Source organism: Haplochromis burtoni, unplaced genomic scaffold, assembly GCF_018398535.1.
Source record: "Haplochromis burtoni strain Fernald_Lab_line unplaced genomic scaffold, NCSU_Asbu1 Contig_144, whole genome shotgun sequence".
Taxonomy (NCBI): Eukaryota; Metazoa; Chordata; class Actinopteri; order Cichliformes; family Cichlidae; genus Haplochromis; species Haplochromis burtoni.
In genome coordinates this window covers 55,014-75,638 of record NW_024582505.1, presented here as the reverse complement: position 1 = coordinate 75,638, position 20,625 = coordinate 55,014, and the positions used below count along the sequence as shown (strand labels likewise).

Genomic DNA, 20,625 nt, shown 5'->3' with positions numbered 1-20,625 from the left:
TTTTGTTTTCTTGCATGCATCCTCCTTTTTGTTTTTTTTGCTTCTTCTGGTGCTACAATATGCAGTCTATGAATTAGCTACAGTACGAAAATGGCTTCTGCTTTCATATTTTGCAGAAATTTTCCACGTGTTTTATGGTTTTCTTTATACTGTCTTCTAACCTAATATAACAATATAACATATCATTTAATAGAAGTTTTCCATTGTTCTGTTTTTCCATGTTTGAAAGTAATAGACACATAGAGTTTATTTAATCCCAAAGTGGGGAAATTCACTTGTTACAGGAGCTCAAGGGATGGGAAGAAAAGTGAATTAGAGCGATACTGGAAAAATAAAAATAGAAAGAAAAAAATAGATAAATAAGTAAGAAAGATGAGTGTACAAAAAAGCCAGAATACTATGCTGTGTGCATATGGTTACTATATACACCCAGGTAATTATTGTTATTAGTATTATTTGTATATGTACATAAGGTGCAGTGGGAGTGATAATGATACACATGTATTTTAGCTAGTATTTATTCTGTGTGGATATTTTTACAGTCTGGCTGCTGTCGGGATGAAGGACCTGCGATAGCGCTCTGTCCTGCACCATGACTGTGACAGTCTGCTGCTGAAGGAGCTGCTCGGGGCCTCCGCAGTCTCATGCAGGGGCTGAGAAGTGTTGCCCATAATGGACTTCAGCTTGGCTAACATCCTCCTCTCACCCACCTACTCTAAGTTATTATTATAATAATAATAATAATAATAATAATAATAATAATAATAATAATAATAATAATAATAATTTAAAGAAGAAGGAAAATGGTCTGGAAATACCTGTACCACTGCTTCCTTGTTTCTTTACTTGTGTGGATCCTGTTAAGAGCACAAAGAGCAAACTGTCAGATTCCAGTTGAGGTGTTGTTTGTAGCTCTGTGTTCTGTTTTTGCTGGTTGTGTCTAATGTATCAGTAGTTGTTAAGAAGGATAAAGCGTTGCCGTTAACTTTGATAATGGCGAAGTCATTAAGAACATTTGTGTAGCCAACATGCGATCTGATCTGATGCTTGACAGAAATGTTTCAAACCAACCTCCTAATATGCTGAGGGATCATTTTCTTTATCCAGAATCCATTGTTCTGCCACCAGACGCATGCTTTGCCATCAGGATATATTAAGTGGATTTGTAGTCTGTTTGTTTTTTAAGGACTTTATTCCATTTTTTAAATTCTTTTCTTTTAACTGTGAGGTTTTGCTGTTACAGTTGCTTCTGTTATCTCAAATCTCAAAAGATTCTTCATCTTCTGGCTGCTCCTGTTTTCTGCCTGAATACTACCTTATCCCTTTCATCCTCTTTGTCACACCAACCTGTCCTTCTTCACTTCATCCATGAATCCCATCTTCCTTTTGCATCCATATTTAACATCCTTTACCCAGTATATCCACTATCCCTCCTCTGTTCCTGTCCAAACCATCTCAACCTTTCCTCTAACCTTGTGTTTTTTTTAAACTGCTCCCTCTGATACACTCATTTCTAACCCTGCCCATTCTGGTCACTCTCATCAAAAACCCTCTGATCTTCAGCTCTGCCACCTGTCGTCTTGTTAGCACCATTGTCTCCAAACCATACATCTTAGCAGGTCTCGCTACCATCTTGGAAACCTGCCCTTTCACTCTTCTGTCACAAATCACCCCTGACACTCATCTCCACCCACTCCACCCTGCCAGCACTCTCTTCTTCACCTCTCTTATGCGGTTTCTGTTACTTCGGATGGACCTTCACTCCCTCTGCTCGTTCCATCTTCGCCTTTCCACCTACTCCCTCTCATTCACACACATGTATTCTGCCTTGTTTCTACTTACTTTCGTTCTTATTCTCATCGGTGCATACCTCCACCTCTTCGGGCTCCCTTCCACCTGTTCTCTACTCTCACTATAGGTCGCAGTGTCATCTCCAAATGTCATAGTCCACAGAGGCGTCTGCCTGACCTCATCTGTCAACCTGTCCATCACCACTACAAACAAGAAGGGACTCAGAGACGCTCGCTCATGTAATCCCACCACCACCTGGGACTCATCTGTCACTCCAACTGGATTGTCCCAATGTCCCGCACCAACTTCAAATACTGATTTCCACAGTAGTACCACACTTCCTCTCTTGACACCTCATCATATGTTTTTTCTTGATCCACAAAGACAAAATGCAATTCCAAGTTTATCTATTTTTGTTAAACTTTTGCAACAGTTAGTCAAGGCATGATAATAAATGGGACACACGCCTCTGATAAACATCTTTTATTATAAAAATATGATCTCAATCACCAAAAGTTAAAGCTTCAAAGTGATATGAAGCTGAATCGACTTTCCTTTTTAAAAACTATTTAAAAAATAATGATAATAACAATAATAATAAACACCATAATGGTTGGATTAATGTCTCAGTTGTCATATAAACAGCTCGAACACCACAAAACTAGATCGATAACGGATCATGACGACCTGGGTAGAACCTGGCTCATGCATCTCTCCATCAGGAATTTAAATTTATTAAGACCCCCTCACCCCCACCAATGCGCCCACAACAATAACAGTAGTCCCAGTGTTGACCACATTCATTCATTTATTCATGTATCACAGTGTGAGGCTCCACTGTGAGGACTCTGGCTGCTGCCCAGTTTGGAGCTGCATCTATCTCTCTGCTCTGCTCTGAAGGGGTGGGGGTTGTCTTTCTGCTCGGTGCACTGAGATTTGATCAGCCCCGCTCTTATCTCAGCCATTAGTATGTGTGCCTCTGTCCAATGTCCAGACCTTGAACATCAGATGCGGTCCCTCGGTCCCCACTCGGAAATCCCACAGTAGGTTCTAACTGAGCAGAAGAGAGGGATTGGTTTTTCTTTTTTGTTTTGTTTTTTTGTTTTTTTTCTTTCAAGGTTTAGGCAGCTTTTGTCTCAACTGCTTTTTACCCCCCCCCAAAGTCCAGCCTACCAAGGCATTTAGAAACAAACTGTTTATGTGGGCTGTCAAGAGTGTTGTGCCAGTAATGCTTTTGGCTGTGACCCCTCTGCAGAGACAGACATTAAAGGTTGGAGTGCACACAGATCCAGGAAGGGAAGTGTGGAGCTTGTTAAGGACACAATCCAAAATGCAGCAGTGTGTGTGTGTGTGTGTGTGTGTGTGTGTGCGTGCATTAAATACACCTCCACAGATCTGTCAGGCACTTCTTGATTAACACCACCTGCCACATTTCCAGTGTGTACCTTTGTGTTTTGTTCTTAAAGTAAGACTTATTTAAAGGAGCAGAGATAAATGAGAAAATTTATATCACTCTATCTGTCAGATAAATGGGAGGCTAAAAATAGGAGACAGTGAGATTGGCTCCACATAAAGACTGGAAACGACGGCGAGAAATTGTAAACCTGGCTTTCTTTCCAAAATCTTCCTCCGTGCATTACAAAAATAGCATGTTTTATCTTTAAAACTTTTGGAAGCAGTATATAAAGCTTTTATAGCTGCGGTAATAATCTGGGGAGAAGGTGACAAATTGGTCCAAGCCTCCTTCAACTGGATTAAAATCTGGTGACTGAGAATAGCTTAACAGATCATTTACATGGTTTCATGCTCACGTTGAAATTGATAGAAATTTTCATAATAGGATAAAGGTGATCACGCAGAGCAGTGTTGTACTGATTTGGGGTCAGGTTTTTCCTGGGTATCTTAAACATAATTAAGAATCTTGCTATGAGGATGAAATAAAGAAAGACAGAACATGAATGTTGAATCATTGATTGTGTAGAATACTTGGATCTTTACAACATTTTTCATCTACAGTATGCAGAAATGTGTAGCATCGAGGCAGAATGAGAAGAAGGCAAAGAGGAGAAAATTGGGCTATCTGGTAAAATATGCACATTAATTCAGATTTCTCCAATTTTGTGAAAAAAGAAAAAAAGGAGACAGGTTTTCTCATAAGCCTGGAGCTTCATGCAGTTATTCAGCCAGCATTTGAGATGATGGAGCAGTCTTTTTCCACTTGAACAGCAAAGTAGGGTGGAGGAAGCCTCAGCAAAACATGGCAGTCGCAGGGGTAGGATCAGTAAGTGTGCCACATGCATCTGAGAGGGCCTAAAAAACACGGGCCAAAAATCCTCCTCCTGCAGACAGGTCCAAAGCATCGGGCTCTGCGGGGGCATCGGATGAATATATTCAGAAATTACTGAACTGAACCTTAACTCTGCTAAAGCATGCCTGTTGGCTCCGTGCGTCTGCAGTGTCACGGCACAATCACATGTTGCCACTGTAAGCCGCACAGGTAATGAGGCAGCACGAGGTGAGGGCAGGGTTTTGAATCCCCAGTGGCCACACACACACTTACTCTTACTGTCAGCTTTTCGCTCCCTCTGTGCTTCGATAATTGTACTGCTCTACTGGCTGCCAGTGAGCTCTGCCTTCTGTGGAGCAGTAAATCCTCTGAGCTCTGAGCCGTTCCCGCAGCCAAAGCCAGACGTGAACTGTAGTAACACACTGCCCTCTTGTGATAGAGTTGAAGACCTCCATTTAGGATCCACTAAGGATAAGCTTGCAGTTAAATCAACGTAAAAGCTGGATTAATTCTTGTGTAAAGTAATATCCGTATGCAAAGTGATAATAAATGCAGGAATATCACTTTCTCAGTCCGATTCCTTGGCCTTTCCTGTATATTAAATATATAGGAAGTCACAGCAGGAATGCCACACGCTCCTTTATAAAGCTCCGGTGTCTGTGGCTTTTATAGTTAAATTTCAGATTTGAGGTTTTGTTGTGCAACATATTGTAATTACAGGACAATGCATTTATGACAGGTCTAAGCGTGAGTATGGCCTCATCATGCTCTCTAAATGGTATGCAGCGTGCAGTCTGTATTGAAAGTGGCAGGATGAATAAATAGCTGTCATGTATGTGTTTGTATCTTGTCTTGTAGAGGCTAATGATAGTGAGAGTGGGTAAAAGCAGAGATGCTCCTCACCAGATGGCGGGTAATGCGGTTTGCTTTAGCTGCCCACCACGCTCACTCTAATTAAACAGAGGAGATTACATTAACACTGCTCCCACTCAATCTGCTCCTCCACTGAGCGTGGCCTCGGACTGACGACGGAGGTGGAGGGGTTAGGGAGGTGATTGTCATTTTTTTTCTTTTTTTCCGAGGCAAACTTGTGCATTTGCTTTTGAAGCTAAATTATTTTCCAGGAAATTAAAGTTAGATAAGGTTAGAAAGACCAGATCCACAGAGGGAAAAAATAAGAACATCCACCTGTTACCCATGAGCAAGGCAGTCAGACCACCCCATCTGCTCTTCTGAAATGAAAAACAAAACTAATAACCACTGAATGAATCATAAAGCATATTATAAACATAATACATACATATTTAATAATTGGAATAAAATCATTTTGTCGCTAAATATTTAAATCCAGTCAGTACCTGAATTAATAAAAGAAGAAGTACTAAGAAAATTACACATGGTCGTCAGTTTGATTTACTAATTGAGGTTGTTTGATCGCCCATTGGTGGCTGAACTTTCTGATAATGCACCTGGCTGGCTCTCAACCTTTCAATTTATCAAAAACATGTATTCCAGTATTTTAATAGTACCACTTTAATGTGCATTTTCACACTGAGTCGTTCATAAGTAACTGGACATCCACCTGAAAGTCTAAAAGTTTCTCGTGCTGTTGTTTCTGCATTAATTCATGAACAACAGAGTTTGCATGTGGCACAGAGCTGATTGATGCGGAGCTGTCTGTCAGTTAGGAGCGGTGAACCAAATGACAACGTAAATCAAGCAATTTACCTGAGGTATATCAAAGGTAGCTGGTTTTCCAGCAGCTGGTTTCAGTCAATAAAGCAGGAGTAAGCAGGAAAACTAGGAATTGATAAGTGAGCTGGTAGATTGAGGATAACGAGTCTTGAGGATGTTTTTAAAGAAAAAAGAAAAAAAGAAGGAGCCAACACCATCAGAAAAAAACTGTCTCATCCCAACGACGAAACACCCAGCACAAGCTAAACAGCTTATTATGTGCCGTGCAGTGAGGAATCCTCGGACTTATACATAGGACAAACTAAACAGTTACTCCACAAAAGCGTGGGACAGCATAGATGATTGTGCAACAGTCGGCTGTACACCTGGACCTAAAGGACAAAAGACATCTTTGGAAGATGGCAATTCAAATTTGGACCAAGAGGACCGATGATTTGACAGACTAAAGAAGAAGGCCATCTATGTCCACTGCGAATAACCATTATTTAACTGAGGTGATGGCTTATGACAGCGGTCCCCAACCTTTTTTGCGCAACGGACCGGTTTATGCCCGACAATATTTACATGGACCGGCCTTTAAGGTGTCGCGGATAAATACAACAAAATAAAACTAGTACCGGTACCGAAAAAAAGAAGATTTATTCATAACACACATGAAAAGACCAAGAAAAACAGAGTAAACGATAAAAACGTTAACAAAATAACGCTGAAAACCGATAAAAACCCTGAAAACTATACATTTCACACCTGAGCCTCAACTCTCGCAGCCCGGTACCAAACGACTCACGGACCGGTACCGGTCCGAGGCCCGGGGGTTGGGGACCGCTGGCTTATGATACCTAAAGTACACTGTTGAGTTCCCTTTCCAGGCGCTTCAACCTCCAATAACACCTTGCCTCAGGTGACCTCAATAGGTCACATGGTGGATGTGGAAAAGTCACAGTAGTTTCAGCGCTGTTTATTCCTCTTGTGCATTTCTGTTTTTTGAATGTATCAGTCAGAGAATCACAATCATCATCTCAATATAAGAAATAATACCATCAATGTAAGGACTTACAAATGTCAGCAAATACCTGGAGGTTGACTGAGGAAACTAGTCGAATGGATGTGAGGGAATGTTGAAAGAAGTGGAAAAACTATAGGGACAAATAGTCTTAGCCCTGGAAAAAACACTTACCACAACAAAAAATGAGGATCCAGGAGGGAGGGAAAGTATTTTTCTATTATCTGGCACCGCTTGTGAAACATCAGGACATGACAGCATGGTAATTAAGACGTAATGGATCACAATCGAGCATAAATGTGGACAACAATGTGAGCCCTTTATGTAGGTTACATCGTAGACCCTACAAAGGCTCCCTGCAGAAGTGTAAATCGGGTATCAGCCCAATATTTTTTTTCCCCCACACCTTAGCTCATATGACGACTCACACGTGGACCGTCACTTGGGGTTAAATACCTTGGCCTCTCCACAATTTGTAAAACACAAAAAACCTTTGGGATGAGATGTGAAACGTTTTTACAAACCTAAAGACGTTTTGTTGCCTTCTTTAGTTCATTTTCAATGATTAACAGATCACTTAAAGACCCTAACCTCAGAGCATTCACAACAAGATGCAAACCATTGGTACGCCTGAAAAACAGAAGAACTAGATGGAGTTGGCAAAAACACACAAAGAAACCAGCACAGACCTGGAAAATCATCAACCCCTGTCAGAATGATGGAAAGTGAAAAGTTTAGAGGGAAAAAATGTCAACAGCTCATGACAAAAAAAAATGTCATCTATCAAACGCTGTATGTTTGCTATTGCTTGGGCATGTATGGGTAGTAGTGGAACTGCCACACTGGCATTTATTGATGTGTTCACTGCTGATGCAAGCAAAAGATAAAAGGTCTTTACAGGATAGTCCTGAGTACTCGGGCACAGTCAAAGGTACCACAACTCATTAAACAACATTTCAGCAATCAAAAAAGTCTTCAAGGTCAAGAGGTCAACCCAAGTCAGTAACTTGATCTCAGTCCGATTTAGCTGTATTCTCCTGTATTCCACTAAAGGCAGAAAGACCCAACAGTTAGCACGAGATGAAAATAGAAACCCTGGAAGAGCATCACCAGTTAGTTGCTATCACACTACATAAAACACAATATCTAGATGTCCTGCCATAAAAGATAAAGGTCGAAACGGTTACAGTCTGAAAGTTGTTTCTTGTTGCCAGTCCATGAAGGGCTACCACAAAGAGAGACACAATAATTCACTCACCCTCACTACCGATTTGGAATCATCATTATCCTAACATGCATGTCTTTGGCCTGAGGAAACCGGCACAGGAAGAATATGCAAAGTTCTCTGGAAAAGGCCTCTGGCTAACCACTGCACTACCGTTCAATTTGCTATCCCACACAGTTCTTTTTACAGAGGACTGTCTGCAGTCCTGTGAAAAACTTGCTTGCAGAACCACCTTTAGCAGCAATAACTTGAAGGAATCGTTTTCTGTATGACTTTATCATTTTCTCACGTTGCCGTGGATGACTTTTGAGCCACTCTTCTTACAGCCTTGCTTCAGCTCATTGAAGTTTGCAGCCAAAGCGCTTCAATCATGCTGAAGTTTGAACTTTGGCTGGGAAATTGCAACACCTTGATTCTTTTCTTTTTCATTGTGTTGTTGTGCGATTCATTTGGGACAAGCTTTAGCCGTTGGACAGACTGCTTCATATTTGACTCTAGAATATTTTGGTAATATTTGGTAATTCCTATGAAACTATTGAGAGTGCTGTTAGTTATTGTCAGGACTTCAGAGTCACAAGAAGACTGTCCTTTTCACATGATCGATATAAACTCCAATTAAAGCTTGAACATGGTACCTTCAAACTGAATGCACTGACAATCAGAGCCCAAGAAAAAGAACAAGATAGTTAGCCCAAATACTTATAAACTGGTCTGTATGTCTACAATAAGTAAGCAGTTAAGTTAAAGAGAGTTGCTACTATTTAGCTTAAATTAAGATTGAGATATCCATCAGATGAAATTCTTTCACCAGAAAAACAAACCAAAGAAACACTGTATAACATGTATCTTTATTTCATCCGTTCAGCTGTTAATATCGCACCTCCCTTAACCCCAAACCTCCGTTTAAGGACCGTGTAGGTGGTCTTACACCTTTGTTTGGGAATCACTGCATTCATGCAACTTTACACTATAAAGGACCATCTTTATTTGGTCTGAACAAACGAAGATTATATGAAGCCGTTTTAAAATAAGTTCTTCTATAACATTAGTAATATACATACACATCCTAAGGTTTCCTCTAGTCAGTGGGAAGTAATGAACACCGCAACGTACTGTAGCTTATATGAAACTTAAAATATCCCTGAGTGAGCTGAAAAAACGCAGAGCACTAGAGAATAAGAGTGTTGTGATTATTATAGAGTGGAACAGTAAACACTGCAACCTGGAATTTAGCTGACCGGATTGAAGTCATATAGCTTTAAAATAGATTACACAATAAAACATTCACAGCCTACTCAGAGGGAACTTTATGAGAAACTGAGCAACATTGGCACGGTAACCTGTTAAGCCCCAAACCATCAGGGGAGCAGAAAACAAAACAAAACAGAGAATCGTACAGTAAATTCTGCCACTACCTTTAATTATGAGGTTGAATTTTCACTGTGCTGTGCAGACCTGATATATGGACTTCTTTCACATCTGGGATGAAACACAGGCCAGCTGTGGCTCTGGCAGAGCGCCATCGGAGGTCACCACAGGGCCTGGAGTGACTCCAGCTGTTTGCAAGTAGCCCAGATGATATATAAACTCTATAAACAGCTTGAGACTGTGAAAGTTTGTGGCAGGAGCCAATAAACCGTTAAGAGGGATCAGCAGCATTGTCTCAGTGTAGATGGTAGCCCGGGCTCTGCAACTGTGCTGAAAACTGAAACGTTCAGAGGGTTGAATTAGGACATCAGAGACTGGAGAGAGAGAGAGAGGAGAGACCATGCTGCAGTAATTCCCAAGGGACATGTGAGAGTACTTGAAAATTAAAGCTCAGCTGATCTGTAGCATTTTAACACCACTAGCTGCATGTGATGTAACATGAAACCAATTAGCAAAAATAATAAACAAACATTTGAAATGTTAAATGAATAAAATGGTTAGCTGTGGGTATGCTTAAATGGTCTTTACTTTACATTTTCATAAAACTCATGAAACTGGTTGTTTCTAGGATTACAATGCCCCAGCTGATATGACCCAAACCTGACTCACTTGAACACCTTGTGAGATATTTTTTGACAGACAGCACTCCCTAGTACTGTGCACAGAAAACTAGGTGGAGGAACATATTTTGCACTGATGCTGTTTCATCCCGGGATGCACGGCGGTGTAGTGATTAGCCTCGTTGCCTGTGAGGGTAAATGGTCGTCTGTCCAGGGTGTACCCTGCTTCTCGCCGTACCTCAGCTGGGCTCCAATGCTCCCACGACCCTAAACTGGCTAAGCAGAAGTGTTTGCATGAAGAAAGATCCCCCTTGCAGAAAACCAGAAATTTAGCATGCACTTAAGACTTTCTGACAGCGTGTAACAGCCCAACAGCTTATGACCTCTGTTTATTCCTTTAATTTGTCACCCATGTTTAAGCCAAACCAAACCAACCAAAAGTTTGTTCCAACCAAAAGTTGTAGTCAAATAAATGTATTAGGTCGTGTCTGTTCATGAGCCACATGCTGCCCCGCTGGGCCAGAATATTACAACTGCTGCACAAGATTGAGCTGAAAAGTAAAGAAGTAAAATTTCACTCTGTAAACGTCCACATTCACAAGTTTTTCCACATTTTGTCAGGTTTTTTTTTACATTACGGAGAAGCACTACTGCTGTGCTTAAAACATATGCATCAACAAAGCATGAAATGAACAATTTGATCCTGTGTGTGTGTGTGTGTGTGTGTGTGTGTGTGTGTGTGTGTGTGTGTGTGTGTGATGCCGTCCTTTCTGCTACAAAATACTGGAATCTGCAATAAAAACCTAAACTAAACTCAAATAAAGTAGTCCATCAGTCACCAGTGTAGACACTGCTTCTTAACTTTAAAGCAAACAATTCTGTTAATGTGTAAAATGAATTCAGATCACCCCCCTCTTTTTCTTCTATTTTTTTATTTTATTTTGTAAAGAGCAAATAGGCTGGGAACCGCTGCCAGTCACACTTTACGAGCGCACACAGACGGCAGAAACAACAGGCAAATGAGACGTGATGCATAAAATAGTAAACTGTTTTATTCTTTTTTTAACCATGCCACTGAACACTGACGCATACAGAGTTGTGCCTGAATCCACACGAAGAAAACACTTTCACACACTGTGTTACAAAGCTGTAATGAAGAGGGATTTTACTGCACACATGGCAAGAAGAACAACCCTGATTGGATACCAGGTCGAGCTTTGATCTGGCCCTGAGGTAGACAGACATTGACATAATCTAAACAATGCTAATCACATCCTTCTAGGACACATCAAATAAAAGACAGCTGTATTATCACAACATAGAAAGATCAAAGAAAAAAAAAATCCTTTTCAAACAAAAGTGCTCTATTTCTTTTGGTCCACCGAGGAAAATCCATTTATAGTGCATGTTCATGTAGAATAGATACAGTGAATGTGTTTTCATGGCACTGAGTGTTGTTGGCTACTTAAGAAGGCATTGGTAATGCCCACAGATGCCAAGATTTGCTATACACACTGTTTTCATCCAAAGATGTCAGTCCATTGTCACTTTGAAGGGAACAATTTGAGACAAGCGTGTACTTTTTTTACATCAAAAATTGCTTGGAACTTGCATCAGAGTATCAGCCACTATCACAGTATGTTGCTTCCAGTTGCAATGTTCAGACAAAGTGGATCTACATGGCAGTCTATCTTTAATTGAGTAACAATAAACAAACACCCAGAAACAACTACCAATAGCACAGACCCATGTACTCAAGCACATCAATGCTCTACTTATAAAAGAGGCACAAGGGAGGGATCTTAATCAAATCAGAGACTTATAAAACACACACATTAAGATGTTTTCTTTTTTTTTTTTCTCAAATCATACCAAATGTAAACAGATAGCAAATTACTGTAATACAAAAATACAACATGTTTAAATCTATAAGGCCCGTGTTAGGCTGACATAAGGGAATAACATACCATGACAGATTTTACATTACAGCTACACTACAACTGACAATAACCTGCTCATAGTAATTCAGTGTCAGAATTTTCTTTTTGTGTTTGGTTTAAAAAAAACAAACAAACAAAAAACTACTTTTCATGTTTTCTTCAGTTTTCTCCAAGAAAATTCTGATTCTGTGATTTTTATAAGACATCTATATATACCGTAGTTTAAGGGACAGTTCACAACAAAAAAATCAGATTTTTTGGCTGTTAGTGCCACTCGTTTGTTTCGTTTTAGCGCGAGCCGCCCAGTTTGAGAAGACAGCGCTGCTTGGAGATGTCGTCCTTCTCTTGAAATTCATCAAAGTAAATAGAAATCATTATCTCAATATGCAAATAAAAAAAATCAACCAAAACACAAAAAGCTCAGTTTTTTCATATATCAACTATTCCACACGGCAGTTGTATCAGACGGCATCACAAAAGGCTCGTGCTTGTGGCTGAGCTGTAATGTTAGCTACCTGCAGGCTTCTTTTGGTTAGCGATTACAGAAACTACAGAGTAAATAGTCCCTACATGAAATTGCTCACAACAGAGTTTTGGGGTTTTGTTTCTTTTAAAGTAACCGGGTCAGTCTCTGTACCATTTGATTCCATCATAATCAAGAGAAGACAAGCATCTCTATAAAAACTGGGCGACTCGCACCAGATGAATAAACAGCACTACAGACCAGAGGAAAAATACCTACATTTGATTTTTGGATAAACTGTTCCTTAAAGGATTTTTTTTTTTAAAAAAAAAAAAAAAAAATACACAGAAAGCCGTGTTGAGGCATTTTTTACACACTTTTTGACCATGTAATTTATGATGACTTCTAAAAAAAACCCAAACAAACTGAAAACGGCTGATGGATGAATAATTTGCAGTGGATTTAAAACAGTGAAAAGCAAGGAGAGGTAGAGCTCGCTCTACTAGAAATCATCCCAAGAGAGACGGACCGTCTGATGAAAACCAGCGCATATTTGGTAACAAATAAACAACGTATAAATAGCACAACCTTATTACAAGAGAAACTCAAATTGTGAGCCAGCTACCCCACCCACCTGAAACAATAACACCCACTGCAAGAAAGACAAGGCAATTAAAGAGATCAAGCTTATGAGGTCAAAACGTGGCAGCCATTCAAGTAAAACATGCAGAAAAGAAACAACTCAAATAAAAATCCAACAGCAGGAGAAAAAACAAAAAAACCCAAAGCAGTCACAGGAAATTAGGAGAGAAAATGTTGCAAAGTTCAGCCAATCAAGCCTTCGTGGAATTATTTCAACATCTACTGCAAATCACAGACGATAACTCGGGTTGTCTGATGGTTTAGCAATCAGTCAAAATGCTCCTGCTACACATACAGGTCAGCAGTCACAGCCATTGTGGCATTGATTTTAACCACAGTGGATCCATTAGAGATACAGTGATTATCAAAACTTGTGTGCGAGGGAGACGGTGTGTGTCTATGTTTGTGCACGTCAGGGCTAAAACGGTTAAGTCATCAGGAAACTGTCAAAAATGTGATAATCGATTAATCCTGCAATATTTATTGGACTTTTTTGGGCAAATATCTTTAAAGAATTCAGCTTGTCAACAAAATGTGACTTCTTCTGCCCTTTTTTTTCCCTTTTAGAGTAAAAATAACCTGACTGATGATGAACATTGGTTGCAGCCCTGACGTGTACGCCCATCTGTTTTCGTGCTTGCACGTCTAATTGTCGGGAAAAAACAAATAAAACCAACTCAGTATCTCTTTCAGCGACATCTCTCCATAATACACTTCCCAGTTCACCCAACAAGAATTCAGACTCTTTCAAAAACCCTTACAGAAACATTTCAAACCAGCAACACAGGTTTTCATCCAACAGTGACCGTGTGCGTGTGAGTGTGTGTGCCAGTCAGACTGTGCTTGGAGTCCAAGTCCTGCTCAGACGTAACAGACATACAGGTAAGTCTTTTCTATCCTCCAATCCGCCGGCACCTCCTCGGGTTTGTGGCCCTTCATGTGCTTCTGCATGGCAGCCAGGCTGGGGCAGAAGTCCTGGCAGATGGTGCACTGGTACGGAGACGCTCCGTTGTGAGTGCGCAGGTGCTTGATCATAGCAGAGTAGTCTCTTGACCGTTGGTGACAGAGCTTACACTCAAATGGCTTCTCACCTGAAAAATTCAACAATACGGCATTAACCTTGTAGACCTGCAGCCAGATGAGACGGGACTCGCCTCCTAGTTTAGGCCGCTGCACTTTCAGAGGTGTGTTTGTATGTCGGTGCTCTAGGGTTAGACCTGAATTTGATATTAACATTTCAAACCCTGAGCCATGAAATAATACTGGCAATATCTTTCTTTTTTTAATGAATTCGTTATTAAACCTTCTGATAATTTTTTTTAAAGAAATTAAATATTAATTTGCATATATTAGTTTTAATTTGTATCATATTTGCTACATCTGGTATTTTTTGTAATTTGTTGCTTAAAATTGGGTGAAGGAAAAAAACTGATAATCTAGTACTTAAAACTCTCAAAACTCACGTATTAAATATGATACAATTGGCTTTAAAGGTTTTAAAATGAGTCTGTCAGCATCCAAAAGAAATTTCCTCCCTGTCTTAAAAGAGGGACGTGATTAATTTATGTGATTAATATAAAATCACGTAAAAATAAAAAGCCTCACTATGGCCATTCCTTAAAGTACAAGATAACTAATGATTAAACTTATTTCCTTCCTAAAAAAAAAAAAAAGTTGAAATTTTGACAGAGCACATTGTTAGCTGTAGAAGAAATGCTGTGTTTTATTTATTTCTGTCTTTTTCTAAGGCCAAAACCTTAAATGCTTTAGTCTAAATCAATACGTTCCTGCCCTTTCTATGGCAGGCATTCCCACTGAAGAGTCTTTAAAGTGATTTTCCAGCATAAAGATAGCAGGGCACTGTAGATTTTAGTAAGCGTGACTCATAAAGGAGTAAAATACTGCTTTTGTGGGGGACGATTTATACACATTGAATTATACAAACGGCAGCAGCAGCATTGTAAATGTGCCATTAAATGAAAATGTTGGCCGTGGTCACTGTAATACCAAGTGCAACACTGCGGTGTATCCATGTCTAATAAGAGAGTTTTGGTGTGCCGATAATACAGGCGATTGTTGGACTTTTCCCTGGATCCACCTGAAGGACTTTTTTCGAGCGCGCGCTCTTACCTGTGTGTACGCGGTAATGTGTCTCTAGCTGGTGTTTCAGGCTGAACCTCTTCCCGCAGCCGTTGCACTCGTAAGGCTTCTCTCCCGTGTGGATGCGTTTATGGCCCCTCAGCGTGCCGTCATCTCTGAAACAGCTCCCGCAGAATTCACACTCAAACGGGTGATCGCCTGAAAGCACAATCGTGTCACAGCAGCAGCAGCAGCCGCAACACCAACACAGCCCATTATCGTGAGAAGCATTAAAGGCTAACTTTATCTTTGGCTCGACACGGCACGCCGCATATGTAGCTGCATAGGTCAAATAGTCACAGAGGCCTTTCCGCACGTGCATAGCAAACATGGGAAATGATGTTCTTTCAGACGTTGCTAATGTTATGACATGAGGACACTCCTCTTGGCTGTCGGCTAATAGCTAATAAAAGTCCTCCAGGCATGTGCTGCTCTGTTCTCTATACTGTAGTTAATCTATTTCTCTCCTAGGCTGAGGGTTTGACTCATCTCCAATGACCTATGTGCCTCATTATCTCAGTGTCCACAGCAACAGCCAAGTCAGAGGATACATTGCTCTCCTCATTACAGGCCGATTCTCCCCAATCCCCCACCCCACTGTGGAGCAGATGACATTTACAAAATGTTACTTCCAAGCAGAATGGCATACAAACAAGATACGCTGCCATGGCCAAAACTCCCTTCACTTCTGTCTCTTCACATCAATTATGTATTTCTCCTGTCTAGACATCAAGCCGTCCTGACAGCTGGGAGTGTTATTTAAGGTAAAAGAAGAAAGGGGGACATCTTTTCAGTAAATATCTCTCCGTCTCCTGCGGCACTAAGACTCACCCTTGGTAGAACACACAGACAAGTCATTTCCATTTGCTTTTCCTTCAATATTTATTTGGGTTTCCTCTATCATTTTGGGTGAACCGCACTAGAACTGACAGCCGTGAATTGCAGAGGCCCGAAGGCTGTCTAAGAACCCAAAATATAAACAGGATGAAATTGCCCAAAATATGCACCGGCCATAACGGTACAGTGCTGTCATCGCCGAGGTGAGTCATCTTATAGAGAAGGAAGGAGGGTGGGAGAGGATGCATGCAAATTGACTAAAACCTTAAAGCCAATAACCCCAGGAAATTAACCCATATACCAAAATAAATACAGCTGTCTCTCGTCTCCTCCTTAACGTATGCATGTGCCTGACACCGACATGTTCGCGTTTTATGACTGCAGCTGACACTGTGAATAATGAGGATGGTACAAATGATCCGTCTCTTACCCGTGTGTGAGCGCAAGTGCCTTTTGAGGGTAGTGTGGCTTGGAAAGGGGCGCTCGCAGTGGCTACAGATGTAGCTGTGCATGCCTGCATGGGCCTCCATGTGCTGCTGCAGGGCCTTCTGGGTCTGGAAGCGCTTTGCACACAGCAGACAGAACACCGCCATGTCAGTCCCTGGAGAACGCGCAAGACACAGACGCACAGTTATTTCAGTACCATACACAGACAGGGCCTTAAGTGGGGAAACTGGGTCACTTCAACTTTGTGTGAGTCCTCTGAGGGAAAAGCTTCTTTCAAAGAGCAAGTGCCTCTACCTAAACTAACTCCCCTAAAAGCCCAGAGGCACTTTCAGCTGTGAGTCTTTATACGTTCTATTTTAAACCATGAAAGTCATTGTTTTCTTTAAGAATTTCCCACACAATGCAGAGCATGCCAATCACACAATCAATGGCTCCTTCCTGGTGTGTTAGATGTGTAATTATTCTCTTCATTCCCCATCAGGAGTCAGCTACAGCCTGTGAAGTCCTCTGTCTCTGTGCTCAAAGAGCAGCTGATAGTAGCTCCACCCTAAATGATGCCTACACTATGCGCTCTGTGCAGAATGTTAAGTAGTGATATCAAGCCATTAAAGGCAGGACTGCAGGAAAAAACACAATCCAGTTTAATCCTGTGTGTGACCTGGCATCTCTTTGGGGCTGCTTTCCTGTTGCACAGAGTGTGGAGAGGAATACAGATAGGGAGTCGCTGGCAGGCTAGTTTAAGTCAAAATGGCTATGTGAAGAAGATCCATTGGCTGTCATACAGTCAACATTTGATCTACAGGATGTGTACGCCAGCACGCTCCACTGTGACATTCACACTGATGCAAAATTCATATGTGCACCGGTGAGGGACTGGTTAATCAGTGGCATCGGACGTAATGTGCATGTCCTGGAGAGTGAGGCTTTAATGTGAGATTATGAGGTCCTTATTTCTCTGTCTGCACAGGTTGCAGATCATTTACAATGCTAGCAGGTCCCATTGCTCCTGACTCAGATTCAATCAGACATCTCCAGCGGAGGATCATTAGTAAACAGAGGACTGTGCCAGCACTTCATTGGAATTCAAGTGGGGTTGCTGTGTCGCATTTAAAATGCAGTCTGATGAGGTCCACTAAATCAAATCATTTGTTACTGTTATTGAAGTGCCTTGAGGCAACTGGCAATTAAATTGGAATTAACGCAGGGAAAGGGATACAGCACACTCATACTAAGAGGGAAGAGTGTCAGACACTTGCTTTAGGTTCAATCAAGTTAAAGACAAGCCTGTTCAAAGGAGAAAGAAAAAGAAACAAATCAAGCATATTCACATTTTTTCAGGGATAAATCAAAAACGTTGGCTGAGTATTGTTTGCTCATCCGCGCATCACAGTTTGCTCAAACAATGAAAGACACTTTAACATTTCATGGATGACTGCAGTTTAGCTTAAATAAAGAAAGCCTCAGCTTCCTGTTTTGTTTTTTCTCTCAAATCTTCTGAAATTTCACCCCAAAACAAAACTTAATAAAACCGATCGTTCACAATCATTAACGGGAATAAGGCGGGATGAAATGCATTCCCCGATCTTAAACGTCCTGCCGGGAGCCGGTCTGATGGAATGAGCTGCACCTGTTCAGAGGCTTTAGCCTGTGCTCTTTTCCACAAAGGGCACACAATGAGGTTCAGGCCCTCATTGACCAAGCCCATTAGTCATAGGCTCCTCATGCAACTCGTACAATCCCTGTCTTTATGTTGTCGCCTAATGACCGAGGCCCTTTCTCACACATGGATCACAATATTTTAGTTGTAGACAAAAGACCCTCCAGTCTCAATGCCCCTGCGCCCTCCCCACTCCCCTTATTCGCTGACCATACAGGAAATCCTTTCACTGGCTAACCAGCTTCACTTTCTTTCTGAGTCATACCTAACGAATGCTGCTTTTGCTCTACGCTGTGTAACAGTATAGTCTGGATAATGATCTATCCAAAATGGTTAAAAACACTTAAGAAGCAGAAAATGCAGTCTCTGAATGACCCCGAGATGTGAAGCCTTCCTCCACTTTAACCAGCTAGCAGTAAATTCTTTCAACCAGCAGGGGGAGCGCTTTCTGTTCCAATGTGTCCACGTTACTGTAGCTGCAGGCAGAGCAGAGCCCTCAACCAACCGAGCAGCATATTATCCACCTTGTAGATACTTCAAAGCTACTTTAATTATCCTCCCTCTACTCTCTCGTTATTAACCGTCATATATTTTAAACGCCTGTTTCGGTGCAGCTTGCATATTTTCCTTTTTTTTCCTCCCCTGTCTGCTCTAGAAGTTTTACATCCTAGTTTCTCTGTGGAGGTAAACCGTGACTCCCCGACACACTCGCAGACACTCACAGATGTACATCCTGATCTTTCTGTCACTGACAATGCTGAAACTTGAGAAAAGGAATATGACAACTCTTCTGTCACAAGAATCTCAACCCTTGATCTCGGGATGACACGCAGTGACAACAGCTCAGCAGTCGTTTTCGGTTTTATTCTGCGCAAGCGACGCTGAAAATAAAAATACCAAATAATGTCTTGAAGTGTAAACAAAAACCTTTGGAGGCGAGGAAGTGTTTGTATGCGTTAGCGGTGGCATTTCGCCTCACTGCGCTCTGTTAACTTTTGAAACGAAAAAGGTTTTGCGGTCGTGGAGTTTTCCAGTAAGCTTTGGTAATAAATGCTGGGGAGATTCTTTATGAGAGAATAAGCCCTAAAGTTGGCCGTCACTGCCCCCTGCTTTCTCACCCTTAACCAGACAATGGGTTTGGACTTTAGGCTTTAAGGCACAGGATGACCCCCTGACCTATGGCCCTCAATAGGCTAAAGACCACGTAATCAATAGCATTTCTCAAAGGCTGGAGCGTTGACTGAGCATTGTGTTTAGTGGGCGGGAGCTTTAACAGTGGGAATAATGATTTACTTTTAAGCAATTCTGCTACGAGGCAGAAAATCTAAACATTTACTGTGTGCGTTATGCGACTAAGCTGCTCATCTAATGCACAATTAGGTTAGTAATTGAGGACAGTTTGGGGTTGTTATGCGATTTCAGCATATTTCCATGAAGCCGATGTGTATGCTCGTGTGATTTAACATAGTCTGCCTTCATGCATCTGCCACTTATTCAGTCCAACTGAGGTGGGAGCCAGCCAGGCTCTCACGCTGCCTAAGAAACAAAACCATGTGTCTAGGCAACCAGATAGGATCATGGTCCTTGTTGGGGTGAAGTGTTCAAGCTAATCCCTTCATTCACAAATAAGCGCAGCCTGTTTCTTTTCAAGCAGCAAACAAAAGTTTTCCCACCCTGAGATTCTGGGAGTAAACCCACGGCAAATTGGACAAGAGATTGTATCAGTGATGACCGCAAAGCTGTATAATTTCTTCTGTGTTAATCTTAACTTCAGTGTCCTGAGCCTACAGATTACACTGGTCGAACCGTGAAAAATGTCCTTTCTGTGTTTGCTGAAATATGCCGTAGACTTCATTTTAACAGCATCGGTCACAAATAACTGGCATTGTTTTAATAGACGCTTTCAGAATTCGATCCATTAAGGCATTTGTTTCGGCAAATTGTGAATGACGGCCGAGTCAGAGCTGAACAAATCACCTGCTGCTATCAAAACAACAGCGGCTTTCACAGTTTACAATATTAACACCAATGCTGTTCGCGACTACTAGTATGCAGTGTAAAGGCACTTTCAGCTACGTCCTCGGGCCCTGCTCGCCGTCTGCCGGCACACTGCTATCACCCTGTTAAACATACACAGCCAGGCGGGCTACGTGCTATGTGCTGGACCTCACATGACCCCGTGCGTTCAGGCTACTGTACGTGTTCATGCGGACAGCTCCATGCAGAGCAACAGTACAGTACCTTAAACAACCCCGGGCCCTCATCAGTAGACTGCTAATCTACCCGAGTGAGGAACAACCGACTCAATAATTAATGCAACATGAGATACGTTGCTCGTGTTTAACCACCATTCCACGGACCGGTTCATTGAGGTCACACACTGATTCATTCGCCTCTGTTCCTAGAACGTTTGCTATATTATCTATAGCTACTGTATTTCACTTTACATGAAATGGCAGGGCAGCTCGGGGCGTGTTTGTGTGTGTGTGTGTGTGTGTGTGTGTGTGTGTG

General features: G+C 41.5%; 1 protein-coding gene across 1 annotated transcript in view; it reads right to left on the bottom strand.

The window, feature by feature from the left end:
• Nucleotides 1-12,274: 12,274 nt before the first annotated feature.
• Nucleotides 12,275-20,625, bottom strand: part of LOC102309129 (zinc finger and BTB domain-containing protein 16-A) — a 19,069-nt gene continuing 10,718 nt past the window's right edge. The window contains exons 5-7 of the mRNA XM_005932081.3: nucleotides 16,441-16,611; nucleotides 15,165-15,332; nucleotides 12,275-14,125 (exon numbers count right to left, since the gene is read on the bottom strand). Coding sequence (XP_005932143.2) covers nucleotides 13,896-14,125; nucleotides 15,165-15,332; nucleotides 16,441-16,611 — 569 coding nt within the window. The 3' untranslated portion in view covers nucleotides 12,275-13,895. The remainder of the gene's footprint in view (nucleotides 14,126-15,164; nucleotides 15,333-16,440; nucleotides 16,612-20,625) is intronic.